This window comes from Hermetia illucens, chromosome 5 (genome assembly GCF_905115235.1).
Source record: "Hermetia illucens chromosome 5, iHerIll2.2.curated.20191125, whole genome shotgun sequence".
Lineage (NCBI taxonomy): Eukaryota > Metazoa > Arthropoda > Insecta > Diptera > Stratiomyidae > Hermetia > Hermetia illucens.
In genome coordinates, this window is record NC_051853.1 from 33,977,599 (window position 1) to 34,001,348 (window position 23,750).

Genomic DNA, 23,750 nt, shown 5'->3' on the forward strand with positions numbered 1-23,750 from the left:
CCTCTCTCGCAGTTTTCCCACGATCGTTGCAACCCCATATTGATCGTGGATATCCTCATTTCGGATGTGATCAAAACGAGTCACGCCACTAGTCCAACGTAATATCTTCGTCTCCATTACCGAACGACGTCGGTCATTGGCTTTTATAGTCGACCAACACTCAGAAACATAGAGACGATCACAAAGAAGACCAGTTGTGGAACGCCACTTCATCCAGGTTGCGTTAATACGTGAAGCAATTTCATAGCGCAGTTCTCCATTCGCTGATAGCATTGAGGCGAGATATTTAAATCGCTCAGTTCTGGGCAGGTCACTACCGCTGACAGTGATTGTGCCTGTTTCATGGGGATCGGTCGTCAAAAATTCAGTTTTATTCAGATTCGATTTGAGACTGTTTTGCATGAGGCGATCATTCCATTTTTGGACAAGTTGCTCGAGATCATTTTTGCTATTAGATGCTAGCAAAATATTATCTGCATATAGCAGTTAATAGGGCGCTGTATGTCGGATGTCCCGTGTGACGGTGTCCATAACAAGAACAGAGAGGAGTGATGAGAGGGCGCTTCCTTGAGGAGCACCAGCAGAGATACGAAACAGTTTTGATACACCCGCCACACTTCGAACTTTATTTTTCGGATCATGGTAGAGCAATTAAACCCAGCGCATGAGTTCTTCTGAGAATAAGTGTTGTCGTAAAGCATACCACATAAGTTCGTGTGGCACACGGTCAAACGCTTTCTCTAAATTCAGAAATGCAATGTAAAGAGGGCGATGCTTCTCACGGTGTTTCTCCATGAGTAACTGAGCAGCATATATTGTGTAAGTAGTTCCGTAGTTGTTGGCAAATCTGGCTTGATTCACGATTATTTGAACGATTTCGCGAATACGGTTGTCAAGAGTGCGTTTAAAAATCTTCATGGTATTAGAAAGTAACCGGATAGGATGGTAATTTGAACATTCTGCTGGACTACCTTTCTTTTTTCATATTGGAGCTGTGGTGGCTAAAGCTACGGACTACGAAAAACAAGATAATTTTAAGTAGTTTTAATGAAAATTATGTGGACAAGAGACAGCTGCGCCAAAGAGGCAAAACCAATTGGATCTGGGGATTGAAGCGTTTGTGAACACTTGATTAAGGACCGTAACTGTACACTATCGGACTATTGTACCCTGGAGGAGACAATGTGGTCAGTATTGAGCTCGCCCGTGGTTAATACCCTGATTTGACTGCTTTGGCCAGATGTTGGATATCAACCAAATGAGTACCAATTGAGTCGACTGGTACCCGAGATCCAGTCACCACACAAATCCCTCTGCCATCAAATACGAAACATCGGGTCAAAACTCATTGCTATTCCAAAGATGATAGCAAAGGCTCCTCCTGGCATTTACAAAGAAACATCCCAAAGGCCTAGCCGCCGAAGAGGAGGCAGTTTCCTAACTGGATTTTTCTCTGCAAACTATATCAACACTATCTAAAAAAAAACACCGAGTTTATATTCTTGTTATACCTGTTCTTTATCGGTTTTGAAAAGGCTTTCGACAGCCTCAAAAGGGAATGAATCTGGGATGCTTTATGTAGAAGGAAAAAGATAATAGTTATTATCAGAGCAACATGGTTACGATGAACCCTTGAACTGCGGTTAGAGTTACATGCTAAAACCTAAACCACACCAGTGTTTTTTGTGTAATCAGTTTGCATGCTATACACGCTTATACATGCTATGTATGTATGTATGTAACCGCAGCCTTAGGTGGAGCATAACGCATCAATTGTACCTAGGCGCGATCACTGTCGCTTTCTGGCAATGAGTTGCACTGAGGATGTCGAACACGTTATGTAACAGTCCAACGTTCTTTTTCTGACGGTGACATCGACGTTAATGCAACTCGGATCATCAAAAACGATAGATTCGACTTCACTGTTTTGTTCAAAATCTGAAAACACAGCTACTTAAATACCAGCATCAAGTGTTCAAGTGTCTAGTTCCGCGCTAATGTTCTTTCTGTACTTCTGCATAAGAACAACGCTTGGAAAGTGACCACTGTTATTAGAAAGCTTCAAAAGTTGGTTAACGAAATATGGTATTTGTCATTATCCCCAAAAATGTTCGTAATTTTCGGAACCTGTATTTAAATCTTGACTAATAAACTACCTCTTATTGATATATGTCCGCATGGCTCAAGTGGTTAGAGCGCTGGGCTATCGTAGTGGTGGCAGTGGGGGTACCAGTCGACTCAGCTATGAATGAGTACCTGAGTCAAATCAGAATAATAATCTCGGGTGATCGCAATGTTGACCACATTGAATGCACGAAATTAACAAAAAATGGAAAAGTTTCACCTTCTATAACTTCGTTAATAATAGTTGGATTTTCTTCAAACTTATCTTAATTATTTAAATCTTATATTATCCCTTGTGTTATGATATAAAAAGTCCATGCTAAATTTTCAGACACTTTTGGTACGTAACAGTGGTACAATTCCGAAACGAACTAGCATAGAGAGCAAATGAATCTCTCATGTTGCCTTGGCACCGAGTACTCGCACGCCCACCTAAACCACGCCCACCATTTCTCTTCCTTGTTTCGAGCAATAGCTGTTGTTTGTGTATACATTTTTTATGCACATCTTGCATATTGACGAATTGCGTTTTTTTATTGCTATGGAAGATTGATGTCTAAACTTTACTTATTTGCAGAATCGACAATTATGGATTTTTGTCAATTCTAGCAAACACAAAATTCAAATAAAAGTCGAGTGGAGGATGGGGAAAGTGGACTGTCGTAGTTCCTACACTGGACAGGTTAGTTGGCTCCAAGCGGATTTTGACCTTCTTTGGGATACAGTTATGCTGGCTTTACGCCGGAGACTCTATTTTAGGGAAAGCGTAGCAGCTCCAGTTGGCCGCTAGGACATTTCATGGTTAGATTTTGGGCCACTGCAGATTGTATAATTCTATATGTAACCAATGGATATGATTGTACATAACAGAAAAGATTAATAAAGAACTATTTTCTAGATAACGTTTTATTTTCATTTGTTTTAAGAGTAGTGACGGTACGGGGTAAAGCCCAAATGATTCTGGGGGCTACCCGTACGAGTATACAAGCTAGAGGGGCTAGGGAAACCATAAAAGTACTGCTGCACTTTGGAAAAGAAATCCAAAGATGCATGGTGGTAGTACATAACATAACACTTGCACCAAATTCAATTTTGTACTTCTGGGATGAACTTAAGGTAAATTTATAAGATGTGGAAATACACTATTATTAATTTTATTTTTACAGATATCGGTAACGGGTGTGTTTGAACCCTAGATTTCGTAGAGATCTTCACTTTAGTTTTTTTTTTGCAGAATTTTCCATTCTCAGAACGAGACCTGCTTCACTTTTTGCGGAACATATTTTGAACCCTCACTCTTTTATATTATACCTAATATCAAAAACATCATCTTAGGAAAGTACTCACCGAACCCCACATGACCATATTTGGTGAAAAGAAAGTTTACACCCCCTTTTCACATTTATGAGCTTTCCCCCTCAAACTCAATACAAAATGGCACCACTCGCTATATGAAAGGTACATACAGACCACATGTTAGCAAATTTCATGGTAATCGGTTCGGCCGTTTTGAAGTCAATTGGGCGTGACAGACACACATTGAAACAATTTTAATAAGGATTGGATTTATACAAAATCTTATCATGTATACAACTAATCAAAACGTACAACAATACAATAAAAAATAGCAAAAATACATTTTGTTAAATTCACTTTAAGCTTGTCGTCAAAAAGTTTTATACCAGCATAATCGTTGAGAAAAAATGCCAGTCCTTCATTTTTTATTCTTCTTTTTTCCCTTTTTGGCTTAAAATTACTATTCCATACTCAATGCATTAAGATCGATATCCATGTTGTGAACAAAGATGAATGCTTATTATCTCAGTCAAAAACATGTGGAACTGAAAAAAGTTTTCACCCCACTAAAGTAACGAAAAAATTAGGTGAAATAATTGTATCTCAAGGATTTAAAGATTACTAAGAAAGGCTGGTCATATTATTGATTGCTTCTAAGGGGTACAGGCGCTTAGAAGTAATTTTTATTTTATTTTTTGAAGCTTGTAGACAATTAGGTAATTATGATTTTTTTAATTGGGGTTTTTATATAATCTACTCAAACTGACTATTTTTGTCATAATAGTTATATATTTTTACTTTCAGAATTTTATTTGCTTGAAAGAATATCAGGTGGCATACACTCAATTTAATTTTAAATTTCATTTGCTTCTTTCAAACCTTTAATAACACCCTATAACATCACTGCTCAAGTCAAATCCGCTGACAAACATTATCAGAATTCACTTCAACCTAACCTCACCTCCTCCTTTCGTTTCCGGCTTTCAAAGCGTGTGTGTCACAACACTATTTTCGCTATCGGAAAATATCAAGTAAATTGATAGAAAATGGAAAAACAAGTAGTTTGGGCGCGAGTCATCAAGGTTTTGGGGCGTACTGGTTCCCAGGGACAATGTACCCAAGTGAAAGTTGAATTTTTGGGCGAGCAAAATCGTCAAATTATTCGCAACGTCAAAGGACCAGTCCGCGAGGGAGACATTTTGACACTTCTCGAATCTGAAAGAGAAGCGAGAAGACTTCGCTAGCGTTTGTGGATGCGCCAATTTTGGCTAATTTAAGGTAAGTGAACTGAGGATTTGGTTTGTGGCCTGAGAGTGTACTGAGGTTTGACTTTGTTTTGCAGGAATTCCATCTTCACCCGACCTCCTTCATTTTACACATGCACCGGTTCTGGTTTCTGTGAATATGCAAGTGTGAAATAAATGACGTTTAAAAGAGAAGTGCGAAGTGTTTTTATTTAGGAATTATCCCAAACTGGATTAGTAGTTTTGTATACAAATGTTGATGCAAAGTAATTGTCGAGGTACAAAGGGATGTAGCCGTTGTCTGCAGCTACCGTGCCCGCCGGACTGGCGATACTGCAGCAGGTGGGGCGCGGGGCCTTTCATGCTGCCGTTAGTAAGCATAGTAAGAATCGTAACCTTACTATGCTTAAGGGTGATGGCGTTCTAATGGATAAGGTTAGCTCATATCTGGACTCGCGAGTCCAAAATTGAGCGACAGATGTTTGTGGATGAATTATAGTTGCCAAGACGTATTTCTATCAATAACCGAGTGGTTCGTATCAAATGGGAAGATGGCTTTCACCTGTACGTGTCGCAGCACAGCTTGGAAATGGGGACACCACCTGTATCGATCACGCTAAGGTCCGTGATATTTTCTATCAATAAGCAAATTTGCTAGTCAATGCATTAGGAATTCATTTGAGGATTCAAATTGAAAAGCGACTTTACGTTTTTGCCTTTATTTCGAATTTGCCTTTCATATCAAACTTAGTATTAAAAGAGAGTCCTCTGGGTTTTATTCGGAATCATGCAGTTTCTCATCTAAAATATCAATTTTTCAGTATCGGGACGATGTGTTCATCCAACCACTCATCCGTAAAGTGCAGATGATCCCCTTCGATAGCAAGAAAAACGAGCTTACTATCAGCGTCTAACTGGCGCAGACCCAATCGATCCTATATAAAAGGATTCCAGTGAAATTAGTATTCCGAATGCGGATTGCAGATCTTACCTCCTTATACAAAGGGCTCTCCTTCAAAGGCAATATGTCCTTGTCTTGATCTGGCTTGTAGAAGCCAAACCATTCGGTTTCAATTGGTTGAACGATTGTGTCGTTCAGGAACTTGACCATAACAAAACTTGAAAGAATGAAAAGAAAGAGAGAATGACAATCATCAATATTGAGTAGATTTTAATGAACGAGCAGCGTCTCACCGTTCCAGTTTCTGTAGATTATCAATGTAGGTCTGATTTACTGTCCTTTCATTATTTATGTCTGCTAAAAATGTGCTCTTTGCCTTATATTCAGCCTCGTTTAGCGGATCGTGCCAGTATGTCGCTTGGACTAACAATTTCTGCACCCATCTGCGAGGATAACAATTATTATTGACAATTGTAACACAATATCACAGGGCAAGGGGTACTTTTCATACGCTGCATAGTTCAACACTTTTCGCATATATTCGCATGACTGCTTCGACAAGGAAGGACATTCTGGCAGTCCAAACACTCCTTGGTGTTGACCCCCGAAAGAAACGAGGGTTTTCATTGGGGGGTTGGGACAACGCTGTGCCAATGCACGACTGAAAGACATCGAGTTGTTTGTATAATTAGAAACGCAATATTAGAAGTGAAACTTACAGGAACTGTGCTCCCTGTGAGAATCCGAGCGCGTTGAACCCATTCGTCAATTGTGGGTCTGTAGAAATTTGGTTGCATGCATCTTTCAGCTGGAAATTTTGGCTTATCATCGAGTTTCTGAAATTCATATCTCTATTGGGAAGTTACCTGCTTATCTGGATGAATGAAAAAGCCACTCTTGTAATCTTCGATGAGATTTCCACCGATTTTAAGCGATTTTACATAGACACCCTCGATTTTTTCCTGTAGAATTTTCTTTATAGATCCAAGACTGAAGGGAAAGCAGCAAGTATCGCCTAGAAACAGTCAGAAATTTCTTTGTGTGGCGTGACTCACCATAAATAGCTTTTTATGCCCTGAATTGGGTAATCATTCCTATTAGGGAAAGAAGCGCTTACCCATTCCGTGCCATAGGACGATAGGTGTGGTTGCGGTTGTGTATTCCGCAACTGTAGTTATGAAGAGAAGATATCCAAAGGCGGCTTTAAAATGCATAGTAACGAAACTACGTATAAACTGCGTACTTGATAACCCTTGCACTAAGAAACAACGAACTCCGGCTAGTGACTTCCAACCGGTTGTCAAACAATGATTGTAAACAAAAAGATGTTGGTTGCACCATTGGGTATTATCTTTTAGAGTTGGAGGTCGATTCTCGTAGAAATTGATGGCTTTTCAAGAATAAAAAATTTCCTTGGAATTGACACTCGATTCGTACGAGATTTTTAAGAATCAATCATTTCTTCTCTTGATTCAAGCCATTTATTTTCAAGCAACAATTTCTATATTGTAAGTTAGAAAATGTTTGGTTTAGGGACTTCTATAATAAAGACGATTAAAAATCTATTTTTATTGTATCTAGGGGAAATGGATCAACACATTTCTTTAATGGGCAATAAAATTCGAGAAAATTAGGGGAATGGGAGGGATGGGAAAATGAGGTTCTAAAAACACTGGTGTTATTGAATGCAAGGAAGAGTAAGATATCGTATGGAGTATAACGTTGCAAGCGTTTAACGTCTAAGGGAGTCATCCCGTGTGATGTCATTTTTTTTTCGCTTTTTTTAGAATTTTTTTGTGAAGATACAAATACCAATTCACCATAGGTCTATTGATGTCTTGAGCGTTTATAGCGATTTTATTTCTGGCTCGATCACATGGTTCGTTATTGAAATACAAAGCAATTTATACACCCATCTCCAAGAAAAGATGTTTTTCTGCTGCCACGCTAGAGAGCGCTACGATCATCTTAAAGAAAAAAAGTAAACGGCATTTTAACATACAGACTTAACTGCAGTCCGCGAACTAGGATTATTAAAAAATATTAAAAACTAAACTTGTTGGTGCCGTGTTAAACTTTTCTTGTGAATTTTGGTACGGCACGGTTTCTTCAATAAATAAAAAAAAAACTACTGAATGAATCGCAATTATCCTAGTTTGCGGATCGTAGAAATATCTTTTGAATAAGTCGTGAATATTTCAAAGAATTTCGTTTGATAGATTTTGGGCTATCGTGGCAGCAGATTTTCAACATGCGGTTTCGAGAAAAACTCATTTAAAAGTAGAATGCGATTTTTAGCCATAAAACCTTAATTGACCATTAATCTGCTATTCCTAGTCCATAAACCTTAGGTTTCATGAAGAAACACATGTGCAACCTTGGCTTCAATTCTTGTCCTTTTAGCGAAGTCATTCGAACGTCATTCGGACCGATAAATACGAGCTTTATTACGGCGATCGACATAAATCTGGCATGTGACTTATCATGTGTTAAACACAATAACTTCCGAACGACTCCGAATATCAAAAAATCACTTTACCCATATATTCTACACTATATCTAGATGCAATTTATGCCAAAAAAAATTTGATTCCACGGATCCAACACGCGGGATGACCTACTTAGACGTCAAAAACCAATGATAATAAGGCGGCAATACATATGTACAGTATGCAAAATTCGTATTGGAACACCTATGATTTTACAGAAAAATGGTTTATTCTACGAGAAAATTAAATGATTTTAGCACAATTATATTTCTAATTATTTGCATTTGAGTTAAGACACTTTTAACACATAAAAGTTTTTAAAATAACAAAACCGTTTTTTCATAATGGGCTATAGATCATTATTGTCGAAGCAAAATTCGTATTAGAACACTAATGGTGCGACACTGTACGCTTCCAGGAAATGCACAATTTGCACAGATTGTGATGTTTTAGTTAATGATCGGCTGTGTATCGAGTTAGAGAATAGTTTTAAGTATAAAAATTACATTTATTTTCCATAATTAGTTATACTATTCAAAATTTATCAAAATGGGTCGGAAGTCAACAGAGTTATCAAACGATGTTCGAAAATTAATCGTTAATTTGCATGAAAATGGGAAATCGCTCCGGGAAATAGCAACAATCGTTCAAAGAAGTCATACGACGGTTTACAACATAATCAAAATATACAAATCAAGCGGCAGGATCAATAAGAAATCGCATAATCCGAATCGAATGCTTCTGACTCGCAGACATCAGTCCTTTCTTCTCCGTCAAATTCGAAAGGATAATGCCGTAAGTGCTGTAAAGCTAGCTGCCCTCCTAGAGAAATATTGTGGAGTAAGTGTAACAGCTCAAACGATTCGAAATTACATTCGCCGGCTTCAATTTCGGAGCAACGTAAGTGCAAGAAAACCTTTTATAAATACAGTAAATCGGAAAAAGCGAATTACATTCGCAAAAAGGTATTTAAATAAAAACTTCCTATTTTGGAAAAATGTAATTTTTACCGACGAATGTAAATTTAATGTTAAGTCGTCGGATGGTCGCATACGAATTTGGCGTGAACGAAATATTCGCCTCCATCCGAGAAATCTGAAACCAACCTTTAAACATGGGTACCGCTCATTAATGGTTTGGGGTTGTTTCGCTGCATCCGGCGTTGGAGAGCTCCACTTTATCGAAGGAAATATGAATGCCGCGCAGTATATCGACATTTTAAAAAAAAAATCTGCATAAAAGTGCGATAAACTTGGGCATTGAGGACCGCTACATATTTCAGCAAGACAATGACCCCAAGCATACCGCTTTAAATACTCGCTTGTGGTTATTGTACAATTGTAGAAAATATTTAAAAACCCCTCCTCAGAGCCCAGACATTAACCCTATTGAAAATTTGTGGTCAATTTTTAAGCAGAGGTTAAGATATCATAGCATAAGAAACATCAGTGACCTTAAAACTGCATTACAGGAAGAATGGAAAAAAATTACGAGAAACTTGACTGAAAAATTGGTGCAGTCGATGCCAAAACGACTAAGGGCTGTTATAAAGCAAAAAGGCTACCCAACTAAATATTAGAAGTGTTTAAGAAAATGAATTTTTGTAATCCATTTTAGTGTTCCAATACGAATTTTGTTTTTGTTAAAGTATGAAATTATTATTATTTTTTTTTCGTTACCAAAATTTTTAGTTATTTTTATACAATTGAATAAATATTTTGCTTTAAAATCCAAAACACATTTTAATTTTTCAAAATTCGTGCGAATTTCGAAGATTAAAGCAAAAAACTGTTAAAAACCTATGTGTTCCAATACGAATTTTGCATACTGTATATAGTGAGTAAAATTTAAATCCGGACACTATGGTAAGAAATATTTGTGTTTAGAAAAGGGGTAAAATGAGTTAAATGTACACATAGAAGATTCCGTTTATTACGACTTCGTTTATGGTACAAGGGCCAAACGTTTTTAGCGACATAAATGCAAACTCAAGTTGCGTTTCATATAAATGTACTACGAAAACGTATCCGCATTGTACGAATCCGGTTTAAGTTGCTTTTAGCGACCTAATTTTTAAGGTTTTGTGTAACACAACATGGTTAAAGGGATTGACACCAAATTCGGTGAAAAAGTGTGAACGTTCACGCGTAAGTTAGTCACATCCTTCTATGCCGGATTGGTATTCGGGGAGGGGATTATGGATGCGAATATGTACATCCATATTCAACAAAAAAAAATATGCATGCCAGCGGAGATAAATTGGGTATTTGTCAAACATTCAAAATATGCCAAAACCGTGACCCGAAACATAAGGTGTGAGAGACACGCATGTAGCAGTGTCCAATTGCCGAAGCAACTCAAATGACGATGTCTGGCTTTAAATTTCGCTCACTGTATATACATATAAAGTACGTATATCGAACACCGCTGGTACTGAGATACAAATACATTTATCTGAATTAGACACTACCCGCAAACTTCATTACCACGCATATACTATATACCTACATACACACATGTCTGTTTGGAGTAATTGATATTCATATCCAAATAACTATGATAAAAAAACTAAAACAAAATAATTCTTTTCGACTCATATGAACTTACTTCGTTGTGGTATTGATATGGGATGATGACGTCATACACGTTGTAGAATGCAAGAAATTCACAAAAAATGGTAAAGTTTCACCTCCTACACCTTGGGTAATAATAGTTGGATTTTCTTCAAACTTGACCAAATTTTGTATTTCTAGGGTGAACATAAGGGGGGTTGCCGGGTAAATTTCTAAAATGTGGAAATATACTGTTATTAACTTTATTTGTGCAGATATTCGAACCGGATGTATTTTGAGGCCTAGATTTCGTGGATATACACCACTGTGAGGAAGAAGAGGAGTCCGTGGACTACAAAGAGGAAGTAAGTTGCTTCCCAAGTGGTCTGGTTCATCACCAAGTGGGTGCGGACTCAGGACTCCCAGCATCCTCAACAAAAAAAAATATACCACTGTGATTTTTTTGGATTTTTCGGATGGGTAGGTTCTGACAACGAGACCTGTTACACCTTTGATGGTCATATTTTGAGCTATCACTCCCCTATGTTTCACCCGATATCAAATATGGAACCACTTTCGAAAAGTACTAATTGAGCCCTTTGGTTTGATACCCCACATGGCCACATTTTATGAAAAAACATTCTGCACCCTCAATCCCCGTGCATGGGGAGTGAGTCCCCACCCTTAAACTTAACACAAAATGGTGCCATACTGTATGTAAAGGGAACAACAGATCACATGCTCCTACCAATTTTTGTGACAATCGGTCTAGCTGTTTCCGAATAAATCGGGTGTGACAGACAGACAGACATCGACTCGATTCTAATAAGGTTTTGCTTCACACAAAACCTTAAAAAGGCAAAATATTATTTTTTAAACGGTAAACAATGAGTTTTTATTGCTCATATATCGATATTTCAAGAACCAGTTGTCCTCTTCCTCAGTGCGTTCCATTAGCATGTACACATAGATACATTCGCATGTCCGCCTCGAGTAATTGATATTGATATGCACATAAAAGAGAAAAGCTAAAAATGGAAAAAAGGATGTACCCATGTTCAGTGCATTCCCATTCAAATGAGAATGAACTTAACGGGGGTTTCGGGTAAATCTCTAAAATATAGTAATATATAATTAGGTTGAGGGGTAGATTTCGAATAGATACACCATTGTGATTTTTTTTCAGATCTTTCGGCTGGATAGGCTCAGAGAACGAGACAAGTTTGACTTTTGGGGTTCACATTTTGAGCTTTATTTAAACTTGGGGAGTGCTAAGTCCGCATCCAATTGATGCCGGGCCGAACCAAATGGGAGCAACTTGCTCTCCAATTCCTAATTCCTAAAAAAAGTGTCTAGCTTTGGTCCAAACTGTGGACGGATTTACGTTGAATATAATTCCCACCCTTGTCGTGCTTTGCGAATTATAGAAGGGAGCGTATAATATAATATCTGCGAGCCGCTTCGATCACGCTACTCCTAGGGCAGAGGTGAGGCGGCGCCTGATCAGTTGCTTCTGGCCTGGTCCGAAACCGTAGCCGTCTTCGTCCCTCTTTTACGAAGAGTCCGTGGAGTATAAAGAGTGGGAGCAAGTTGCTCTCAATTTGGTCCGGTTCAAGTGGATGCGGACTTAGGACTCCCCAATTCCTAAAAAAGGTAGAAAAAATGATTTGTAGACTTTAATTACAAATAGTGCTCTTGAAGGCCTTAAAAAGGAAGGATTCTCTACTGAATTAAACCGACCATGGCTTGGTGGTTTGAACATGAACAATAACAACAGACTCTGGGGAGAAGAAACTGTACACCTTTAGAAATGTGGAAGGTTAATGCTGTATTTTATATGATAATGTCTGTCAATGATTAGATCAGGTAAATGGCGTCGGAAGAACAAATATTATCGGCTTGTATGTTTGCTGTAAGCTTCTGTTCGGAACATAAAGTATTACGTATTTTGTATTTTCGATGTAATTCGACCTTCAAATGTAAATTTGGAAAACTTCTCCGACTCTTTTCCGGGAAAGACAATTACCCAAGTCTCAATGAAACCATACTATAAATAATTAAAATTTATTCATTTTCAATTTTAAAATAAAACACGTCGTGCAGATTAAAATCAATTGCTACAAAACTATTGAATATTATTATTGTTTTTCATGTTACTATTTGCTGAGAAATCAATACAAGCACCCGATGTCAAATCAATCTCCTCCGAATCTGATCCATCTGACTCTGAATTCCCATTCAGGTTATGTGCAGAATCACGACCATCTAAATGATGATTTCCCAATGAATTTCCACATTGCATTGATGCGTCCGGCTGATAATGTCTATTGTCTTCCTTGTACATTTTTAATTCAGTGTAGGTTTTTTCACCACTATTTTCATCCATGATAGCACGTTGATTCTTGGCATCAGGATTCTGGAAAGCTGGATGCATCATTGTGAAGGGGGGTGCAGAAGGATCACCATTTGGTGGCGATATACTTTTATCGGGGCCTAACATATTTTCAGGAGTTTTTGATTGAGCAGGTGGTTGTTCGGATGCGTTGCCAGATGATCTGCCTAAGATGGGAAATTTCAGTTAAAACTTGATTAGAAACAAATCCTGCTAAACTGATGTACCTCCAACGATGATTGGTGGTGATCCTAAACCCAGGCACCGCATACGCCAGGCATCTTGTAGCAGCTGTAGTCGAGCTTGTTTACGCCATTTAGCACGCCGATTTTGAAACCATACCTGCAAAAGATATTTTATTTATTTTTGATCTGTAATATACCTTAATACTTGGGAAGGGTAATCGTTGGGAAGCTACAGTGCGATAAATAATAACGGAACTATGATCAAAATAATGTAATCACCACAAAATCAATAAAAATAAAACCTCCTTTTCTCATATAAATTAGAAGTAAGCCGAATCCGTTGAGAATCTATTATTTAAACCCTTGCAATAAATCCTGATTTTTTTTTTGGATATAGAGTGCGTAGTTTCAGAAAAAAATTGTGATTAACTTTTTTTTTATTTTTAAATGGAAAAATTATTTTTTTATATAACAAAAAAATAAAAACGATAGTAAAAAAATACTAAAGTATAAAAATGTGGTCTTTCTGTTGCTAAAATATTAAGACTTTCATAGCTGACTGAGATCGACTCCTCCTGCATTCGTTAGAGGTTTGCGATGACGATGAAAGTTGGAAAGGATCGTTAGGCGTTGATAAAAACTGAACAATTAAAAATCAACCATAAGTAGATGGTGGTAGATGATCATATTGTTCTCTATAGGTATAGTCAAAAATCAGAAGTCCGGCGCTTCAGATATGAAGGGTTATGTGTATTTCTTGAGTCGTTATTTATAAATGCAAAGCTGCTTCATCTGCACATATCTCGTAATGTAGATGGATATGGTATCCACCTAGTTTCTCAGACACTTTAGTATAATATTGGGTTGCAGGAAATTTATACAAAAGGGATAACTTCGACCTACGATAACTTCATCAGTAATTGACGGATTTGAACCAAACTTCGTAATATTAGTAGTAATATTCTGCTCTATATTACTGCGTGATGATGGATTCTATTCGTAGTATATTATTATATCGTATTGGGGGAGTTAAATGATTTTTCTTCAGATTTTTCAATAGTCTCTGAGAAAGGACTCGTGTAATAAGTAATCAGCTTCTAGCCATCGCGTTCACTTCCTCTAAAACAGATGTGAATATCAAGACTTTCTTTGGAAAGCATTAATCGAGGCCTTTCATTTGACACATATCCATATTCGGTGAAAAAATGTTGCACTCCACACGGCTATATTCACTGGAAAAAAGCTTAAGTTTCCCTTTTGCATCCCTTAAAATAAAATGTAGATGATGATCATCATTGCATAAGTCACAGTTCCAACCTTCCCACCAAATTTTGTGTCAATAGTTATAACCGATTCTGTGAAAAACGCGTGTGACAGAGAGACAGATGGACAAATATAAACCAATTTTAATATGGTTTTGTGTAAAGCAAATGGAGAAAATAGCGAAACTATGCTTTTTTGGTTTGGGAAATAAGGGATCGTTTCATTTGATACCCCACTAGGTCTACATTTACTTAATGTCGATCGCTCTCCATCATATCATCATTAGTGAGGGAATATTTTAGGGGTCGAACTTTTCAATTTGGTAGTCTTTTGTCACTTAATATCAGGGCCCATATCATCCCTTTTGCATAGGCTATAACGTTTTTTTAGGTGACCTTCGAGATCTAGGACCCACAACTTTCACCGGTCAGTCGCTGAGCCGATCCTATACCAAACAACATTATCCGTGTCTCTTGTATTTGAGTTACTCTACAGTTCTTAGTTTTCATCAACACTATCAACTTTGCCACATCGGATATCTTTGGTGCGATACCGCTTTCAGTGAAGGGTACCGGTCCGTACGGGTCAGATACTTTTAGTGGAATTCATTAGCAGACTTGAGTATTAAGAGAGGGCGACAAAGTTTTTAGTGGAGTCAACAATCTCAACAAGATGGATGAGTTAGTCGCACATGGACTGCGTGATGCTGAAGACAAGGAGGAGTGTAGGCCGTTCAACATTCCCTGACGTTGTCAGAAATGGGTTGCAATGGTGCGAGGCCATGGTTGACACACTATACTCTACATAGAGGCCTCATTACTAAACATCTATTTCTACATTATTTAATTTCATTTCATTATCATGCAACTGCAACTCCGGTAGAACCTATAAAACGAAAAATCAGTCTTTGAATTCCTTCGAACTCAGGATAAGAAACGTATTTCCTGTCACAAGCGCAATCATTCGTAACCATTTATTTTTAGAGATTGGATTACCCGTAGACCTGTGGCGACATTTAGTCGTCCGACAAGGATTGATTTTATCAGGAGCTGCACCTAGCATATGCTCAGGTATCGAACTACCATCTCATTGCGTTTTGGGGTAATGCACCTTTTTTCCATGTGATTGGCATTATCAGAGAAAACTAATTCAAGTTCATACGGCTTAGGAAAGAAAACCAGCAACTTCGGGACGAGTCTGAATCTTGACGGGAACGCATTGTAATATTGACAAAGTCCTAGAATGAATATGGTTAGGGAATATGGTTAAGGGGGAAACTGCCTTAAAGGTAGTACCAACTCCCTCTTCCGAATACAGTCAAAGTGAGTCCAGGAAGTTTAAAATGCGTGTTGTTACAGGATATAACATTAACGACCCAAATTTTTGAAACTTTTCAAATAAGTTACCTTAAAGAACTCAAGGGCAGATTACAGTCTTTTCGTAGAGTCAGTTGGAGATAACGCGAAAATGTTCACGCTTATTAGAGAGCATGGCTTAACATCACCGCCGCTCTGTTGTGTTTTGGAGTTATATCTAAAAAGGAAGCATATTGTCAATTTTACCGGACACAATATTATCCGGAATGATATCAACATCGGTGCACTTTTTCTTTTCACAATTGCAAAATCGAATACTAACAACAATGAGATACTTCGTCCACACCAACTTCGACAAATTCAAGTTAGATTTAACACCAATGGTTAAACTCACAGAACTCGCTACTACTCACAACTCAGATCATTTTGGGTACCGACAACATTAAAATTGCTACATGCATGAATATTGAATTGATAACAACCGCTGTACGAAATCTTGACACACCTGAAAGTCAGATGAATTTGGCGAAATTTCAATAAATATGGAGATAAAATGAAGTACAGAATACGGCGCCGTAATCTTCCGGATTGTCTATCTATGTAAGCTAATCCCGGAAGTGGTTGGAACATTCTTAACTAAGAACTTAATCGTAAGTTGCCATCTACTACCTTGCTCCAAATATGTTCCAGCACATAAATAGGTTGGTGGGAAGGAACAAATTGCACAAGTTTTACCAGGAAGTAGTTGACATAAGGGAAAAAGGCAGTCCCCATGTGTTAAAAAATTCCAGGTCACTCCTTTCTATTTTTATTATACATCTAACTTGGACAAATTGTCCGAGAGAACACAAACGGTTGCTCCAACATGACGAATTCTAAAGTCTTATTCTCAAGGTAAATCCGGGGGTCAAGCAGGGCACTGCAGGATAGAGTGACGCGTAATATAGCTCCCTGGGGTCAACCTATCTCTCTTTGAGAGTGAGCTGCCCCTCTTCTAGGGTGATGTGTGGCTTTCCAGGGGTCAAGCCTCTCATCTCGGAAACAATTGTCACAGCAGGACAAAAATCGGGTTGCAGTCCGAAGATACCACTTTGGATATACACTATAATAGTAAGGTCAATGATTACCTAGGGTCGGTAATCCAATGATTACCTAGGAACTGAACTCAGCACACAAGCCAGGGAGTTACACAATCTCAAAAGACTTGCCTATGTGTGTATCAGTGGAGCAATGAGGACATGTCCAATGACATCCCTGGAGGTCCTTCTGTGATTAATCCCTCTCCATCTGCACATGCAGATGCAGCTAGGAGGACAATATTCAGAATGGCCGGGAGTACCAGTGAGGCGCGGAGCTGTCTCAATCGAAGGAAAATTGATAATCTTTCTAGGTGGTACTCCGAATTATTGATACTAAGGGATAACATGAAAACGAGGTTTCGATAAGAAGTTTCAAATACGTTGGAGTAACAAGGCAAACTGGAAGAGCGTGGATGTGACATACAGCTTAAATCAGCAACTGATTACTTGGTACACTGACGGATCCTTCACAGCAGAGGGAGCGGGTGCCGGGGTCATTGATCCAAGGAAAATGTACTTAGAGCCAATGGGTAAGCACACTAGCATATTCCAGGCGGAAATATACGCCACAGACAGATGTGTCTCCTTTAATCTCCAAAAGAACTACAGGGGGCAGAATATTGCTATTCTCACCGACAGTCAAGCGGCGATCAAGGCAGGGACGCCTTTACATGGGCCAGAACCCTTTGTAGAATCGGAAAAGGGTTCATGGCTATGACATCAAAGAATGAAGAGGAGCGGTTGGGGGAACTATGATGGGCGGGTCTATAAGGAATGGAGCAGTTCAGAGTGTTTATTGGGGGATACGAACTGCTCAAAGGATTGCTTAAACCTCACCAAGAAGAACCTCCGAATCAGTATTCGCTACTATTGTGATTAGGCTTATAATAAGCTTCTTCGGAAATAGGCACGTCTATGTCAGCCTAGGAAATGAATATTTCGGTCATTAGCGGGCACTGCAAAGATCCATTTTAATAGCAACCTTCTTTACGACTGAAGTTCGGGTCCTTCAGAGTGGGATGAACCCGAGCCAATTTGCTCATCCCGTCAATTCAGCTAAATTGATTGACAGTGTAGGTAGGTAAATATTGCTGTAGCTGAGGTATATAAATCGGAAACAATCAATTGTAGATATAGTGGATCTAGATCTTTTCACAAAAGAGCTTGGCATGGGGGATACACGTCTCTGTGGTTTAACGTGCGCAACTGTCTCATAGATTTAATCCCACGGTCTTCTTAAGATACGGATTGATTTTGTGACTGCAATCAGAGGTACTAGTTGATAGAGAGTGCATGGGTTAGTTTATTCATACTGGTGGGTGCAAGACTTGTTTATTGAACCATGGAGCAGGGCATTCGCGTTGAAACGTGCATCCTCAACAAAAAAGAAAAAAAAATTTACTTCGGCCTGGTTTAGGTCTGGACCGATGACGGATATCACTTGAATATAATTCGTACCTTACGTGTTTGCGATTATATTTAAGTGGACCAATTACCATCTGTCGTTACTTTCGGTCACGCTGCTCCCAGGGGAGAGGTGAGACAGCGTCCGATGAGTTGCCTCTGCTTTGGACGAAACCGTCAACTTTGTTGCTTTTTTAATTACATAGTTTTTTATACCAAATCCAAATGGAAAGTTTGGTAGAAATTGTACTATTTAGACCAACCTTATATAGATCCTAGTTGCCTTTTCCCCGTGAAATTAAGACTTAAAATGTCAGTATCACATTGAAATTAATAGTTGGACATATTCATTTAGTGCATACTATGCGCTATGCGCAAATAAAACTACACCCAAATATTCTTACATAAAAAGTCCATACAATTTTTCAAACTTGAAGCGCCGAGTTTCGGATTTTCGGGTTATTTTCTTTCAAATTGCACGGTATCCTTGCAGCTATAAATGCATTACTAAATTTGGAGCTCCTGGATATATTTATTCAAAGCACTACAATGAGAGAGTCATAGACCAATTCGCTTAGATCTATGGGGAAACAACCGACGTGGGGGACTTACTGGCAGAACTGAATCCAGTTCTTACAATGCCTTTTGATTCTCGGGTCCTCATACATCTGTTTGGTAGAAGATATGAAGTTATCCTGAAACGTAGAGAGAACTGGGAAGTTTCAGAGGAATGCGTTGCGGGATATACGGAAGTCTTCTACACCGATGGTTCAAAAACAGAACAGGATTCTGGAGCCGGAGTTTCCCTTTCGAAGAAAAACGAGGTGTGGGCTTTTTGGGACAGTATGCAATGGGTTTTGTCTTGCATATGACAATTTTCCATTTGAATTTAGTACAACCAGGAATTCGTAAAATTTCACATTGTATTAACTTATGATTCTGAGAGTAGCTCCAAGATAACTGAGACTAGGTCGATCCCCGAGGAACATCCAGTAGAGAGGAGGGGACAGGAGACACCATCAAAAACGAGAACCCAAGAGAAAGATGCGATAACATTCAAGAAATGAATAGTTTCATCCACATCAAAGAGGAGCAAGGAAGAAATACGTTGAAAGAAGATCCACCGTTATCCACAAGGAATTTGAATCTATCGGGCAAACAATTCCTAGACAGACCACTGTTGTTGAGGTGAAATAGTTTGGAGATGAGAAAAAAAGGAGTGAGACCTTCAGAAATTTCAAGCCGCTTACCAATCCAATTTGGTGAACAAGCGTCCTTCTAAGCCTACGTGTACATCAAAACCACGATCGCCGTCCTTAAAATTCAATGCAGAAGGGAAGTTCCTTATAATAAGGGGCTTTTGAATGAAAACTCGAGCTCCGCTATTGATGAATTGCTTGCTTAGCAGATAGAAAAAGCTTAGTTAGGAATTTGGTTTTTGCAAAGATCTCGGTTCATTGGGCTCTCGACTGCTATGCACTAATAAATTGAACTCTACGTTCATAGCTTTCGGAAAATTTTGCCTGTTATGATAATAAAACAGAAGGTTATGCAATGAACAAGCATATATTGGATGTAGTTATAGTTATGTTTCCTGATACCTCTGTAAATAAGTCTATGAGAATTTTTTTACAGTTCCTAGCTAAGTGACTCCTTTCCTTCCCAAAGTCAAAGAATTTGGAACTCCTTTTCACCAGCTGTACATCCTACAGAATTATTTATTTAATGCGGGCTCATGGAGATTGTCGCGATCGCTAATGTCGCAGGCATGATGAGAGCTATCCTCTGTATGTCACCGTTTGGTTCCTCACAGTTCTTCATATTCGCCTTTAAATGCTACCATTACTGAGAAGCAAAAGTTTAATTGAAATGTGACCAAACTTTCAGCAGAACTTCTAAGCATGCCAACGTGGAAAGACAGCAAGGAATTTTTATCTTCTTCGAATTTCTGAGCAGGTGGAGTTAGTTTCCAAAATGCTCTGTAGATTAGCTAACAAGTGAGAAGCACCATTAGCACTTTGGATAGTTTTCAGTTTTGAATTTTATGCTGAAATGAAAAAGGGTTAGCCAGAAAGCTATGACACTTCAAGGTGGCATTCTGAAAATTATGAAACTTCCTTATGATCAATCCTTGAAAGCGATTTTTTCATCGGCATAAATCGTTATGAATATGAAAAAGGTTGGAAAGTTTGGTGTAAACCGAAGTCCTGCCAACAATTACACCATTATTGACAAAGTCATTGCTGGAGCTGTATGAAGTCTGTGGTAAAGAAGATACATAAATCCTTTACTCGTGAAACGTTTACCATTCAATTCCATTCCTTAAAATTATTTATTTCTGTATCTAATAAGATTTTGTCAACCTAACATTTAATACGGCGGAAAAGACATCAGATAAGGTATGCCGACATTCGGACACAAGTAAAGCAGATGAATCAGAGCTCAATATGGGTCATGTGTGCAATAAACAAAAATTATCATCAAAAAAATCGAATAAAGCTTCTATACAGAAAATTAGGTACCGGTAATCTGTTTTCTGCTAGGTTTATCAAGTGTTGTAAAGTGAATATAAATTGGTTGAGATACTATTTTTTTACTTTTAGTGAGAACGTATTAGATCAGAAAAAAAGACTAATTGTAGTTGGGCCACTTCATTCGTTGCTATTTCATTTTTTTTCTAAAGTAAAGGGTGTCCACAGAGGCATTATTTTTTTCAAAATAATATAATTATAATTCACTAGAAATGTTACTAAATTTTATTTTAACTTTCAGAATTTATATTTGCAAGTAATGAGCTTGAAGAAATCAGAAAACTGCAGAGATTTCATAATCTACCCGGGATTCGAACTTGGAACAACAGATTCAAATACTGACTACTTTTGATGGTCCTTTTAGAAATTAGATAAAGGGAACTGTTATTATTAATGTAGATTCATTTTCAACTAGTCAAGATCACTGAAGTAACTATCACAATAATTTCACAGACCAAATAACTAAAAAGTTATCGCACAATCAGTACGGCGAAGGAATTTAAAGTGATTGGTAGTTAGAGAGTACCCGAATAATAAAAACAAAGGCTTTCAGAAGATTGACAATATTATGAAATATCTAATGAAATTTTTTGGGTTTTACTTTTGTTTCCATAACGGTCTGTACCTGAACTCTAGCTTCACTCAAACTAATCCGCAGTGCAACCTCCTCTCGCAAAAAAACATCAGGATAATGCGTTTTCTGAAATAATGCCTCAAGCTCCTGTAGCTGTTGAGGTGTAAAAGTTGTCCTATTCCTTCGTTGTCTACGTCTACCGAACATATATTCCGTCAGAAGGTCACCAGGCAGAGGGGATAAAAATGGTCCAGCCATCTCGGTATCACTAACTGCCTTCTAATAGTACATTGATTAGATTTCACAAAGTAAACTTCTCGGAAAAAATCCAATTCCAAATGGGTTACTTTTTGTTACATTTTAAAAGCAGCAAGAAACAAATCACAATCACTAAACTCCATGCTCAATAAATGTTTCCCGCCATTCTAGTGAGAACGCTAGAGACGTTAATCGATAACCGTTCGCGATTGAACTGACGTACTCCGAATGAAACATCGTCCTTTTCAACACTTCAGAATCAGTTTCTTACTTCCGACGAGCACAAAAAATAAACTCAAAACAAATGAAATATTCTCCCCACTTAAAAAATTTCGTTCACCATGTGAGGAACAAACACTTGGAAGCTTATAACGAATCAGCCATGGGGATGCTTGTTGCACAATTCCTGCTGAAATTCATGCTCCCAAATTCCCGCCACACTCTAGACTCAAACCGCTCGTCGCGACGTTATCCTTGTTGCCGTCCATGTCATCATATTGTTAAACAAATAATTTCGTTTCGTCGTGAACGGATAGGATGAGCCCAAATACCATGCATGCACTAACACAAACATCCTTAATGGAATACGGACGCGAGACGGGGCGGCATGTTCCCTGGGTGCCAGGATAACAATGCAATGAAAATTCCATGAAATTATGAAACCCTTACATAATCGCATATTCCTTTGTTGAATTTACTGCACAAACACGTAGCCATCTCTTGCACCCAGCCACGGATTCATCCGATATATCCTTTTCCCGAGGCTCACGGAGCGCAAGCGCCCGGTCCATGTTACATGTAGGGCGGAGCACCCGGAGCCAATCATAAAGTCCCTTTTCATAACTGCCCCGATGTTGTCCTGGTGTACATAATATGTGCTTGATTCGATAAGTGTGCAATGCAATGTGCAATGTGCGCACAAAACAATGGAAAATCCATTTAGGCACGGACAAACACTGGGACTTAGACCTTCATTGCATTAAATCACGTGAGACAGGTACCTTCGTGCTATGAGGTGAATCCTTGTATACCCCACTCGATTCCATGCACTTTCCGTCGTCGGAAGTCATCCCTACATTTAGCTAGGTTTGCTTTCCATAGTTAGCATAGGACATATACAGATAGTACAAATAAAGCCCACGCGCCTTTAAAAGGATATTGTGTCGATGCTAGGATATTATGGTTAGTTATGTCTTTTGCATAGGAGAGTAGTGCCTCCTGGTATGTAGTCCAGTTCATGAGGAAGTAGAGCAAATGCAAGGGTATGGGAACACGATGATGCTTGAATGGAGACATTTAACTCACCAAACCATTGAAAAGAGCAATCAAAGGAAGGTTAGATATTCCCTGAAAGGGTAACTCTCCGCGATAAACTCATTCTTGTGATATTATATCTAGCTATTCCACTCGTCTTGCAATGTAGTTACACAGAAAGGACTTTTCTTTAAATGAAGTTCGGATAGTGAGGAGGCAATAAATTTTATCTTCAAATAAGTTAAGGCTCTTTTTGCTGAAAGTCTACGTTATAATTGTTAGATAAAAGCTGAAGCGAATATTTGCGCTATGAATATTTGCAGTCAAAAACTTTATGATTGGTGTCTTACATCGCTATCCTATACTATAATTGCGCTGAGAGTATTGGGAAGTCATGTTTATCCTGGAAATGGTGGCGATTTAATTTAAACGTAGTGGGCAATAATATTAGATATCGTTGGTGTTCCAATAATAAGATAGGGACAAATGTAAATCTAAATAGTAAAAGCTTCTAATTCAACTTAGTACATTTAGCAGTCTAGTATTTTAGATGATCATCATCATCTTCAACGGTGCAACAACCGGTATCCGGTCTAGGCCTGCCTTAATAAGGAACTCCAGACATCCCGGTTTTGCGCCGAGGCTCACCAATTCGATATCCCTAAAAGCTGCCTGGCGTCCTGACCTACGCCATCGCTCAATCCTAGGCAGGGTCTGCCTCGTCTTCTTTTTCTACCATAGATATTGCCCTTATAGAATTTCCGGGTGGGATCATCCTCATCCATACGGATTAAGTTACCCGCCCACCGTAACCTATTATCCACAACCGGATGGTCATGGTATGGTATCATAGATTTCATCGTTTTGTAGGCTACGGAATTGTCCATC

General features: G+C 38.5%; 3 protein-coding genes across 3 annotated transcripts; 1 reads left to right on the forward strand and 2 right to left on the reverse strand.

Moving 5' to 3' along the window:
• Positions 1-4,377: 4,377 nt before the first annotated feature.
• Positions 4,378-4,859, forward strand: LOC119657198 (40S ribosomal protein S28). Its single transcript, XM_038064004.1, has 2 exons — positions 4,378-4,698; positions 4,763-4,859. The coding sequence occupies exon 1, from the start codon at positions 4,467-4,469 to the stop codon at positions 4,662-4,664; it is 198 nt and encodes a 65-aa protein (XP_037919932.1). The 5' UTR covers positions 4,378-4,466; the 3' UTR covers positions 4,665-4,698; positions 4,763-4,859.
• Positions 4,860-5,367: 508 nt separating this feature from the next.
• On the reverse strand, positions 5,368-6,881 carry LOC119657103 (palmitoyl-protein thioesterase 1). Its single transcript, XM_038063859.1, has 7 exons — positions 6,683-6,881; positions 6,432-6,580; positions 6,285-6,373; positions 6,068-6,226; positions 5,859-6,008; positions 5,656-5,782; positions 5,368-5,599 (listed from the first exon to the last, which is right to left on the reverse strand). Exons 1-7 carry the CDS (start codon positions 6,777-6,779, stop codon positions 5,474-5,476), a joined length of 897 nt encoding a protein of 298 aa, XP_037919787.1. The 5' UTR covers positions 6,780-6,881; the 3' UTR covers positions 5,368-5,473.
• A 5,775-nt stretch (positions 6,882-12,656) lies between these two features.
• Positions 12,657-22,052, reverse strand: LOC119657482 (dorsal root ganglia homeobox protein). The gene is made up of 3 exons (XM_038064404.1): positions 21,402-22,052; positions 13,226-13,340; positions 12,657-13,165 (listed from the first exon to the last, which is right to left on the reverse strand). The coding sequence occupies exons 1-3, from the start codon at positions 21,606-21,608 to the stop codon at positions 12,732-12,734; spliced, it is 756 nt and encodes a 251-aa protein (XP_037920332.1). The 5' UTR covers positions 21,609-22,052; the 3' UTR covers positions 12,657-12,731.
• Between the last annotated feature and the right edge of the window lie 1,698 nt (positions 22,053-23,750).

Bases quoted from the DNA above. Each gene is read 5' to 3' on its own strand.
- LOC119657103 (XM_038063859.1), bottom strand. From the start codon at position 6,779: ATGCATTTTAAAGCCGCCTTTGGATATCTTCTCTTCATAACTACAGTT. The intron at 6,374-6,431 runs GTAACTTCCCAA...CAAAATTTCCAG, and splicing joins TCATTCATCCAGATAAGCAG to CTGAAAGATGCATGCAACCA. The intron at 6,227-6,284 runs GTAAGTTTCACT...GATGTCTTTCAG, and splicing joins TCACAGGGAGCACAGTTCCT to TCGTGCATTGGCACAGCGTT.
- LOC119657198 (XM_038064004.1), top strand. From the start codon at position 4,467: ATGGAAAAACAAGTAGTTTGGGCGCGAGTCATCAAGGTTTTGGGGCGT.
- LOC119657482 (XM_038064404.1), bottom strand. From the start codon at position 21,608: ATGGCTGGACCATTTTTATCCCCTCTGCCTGGTGACCTTCTGACGGAA. The intron at 13,341-21,401 runs GTACAGACCGTT...TATCTTTTGCAG, and splicing joins TGAGTGAAGCTAGAGTTCAG to GTATGGTTTCAAAATCGGCG. The intron at 13,166-13,225 runs GTACATCAGTTT...TTCCCATCTTAG, and splicing joins ACCACCAATCATCGTTGGAG to GCAGATCATCTGGCAACGCA.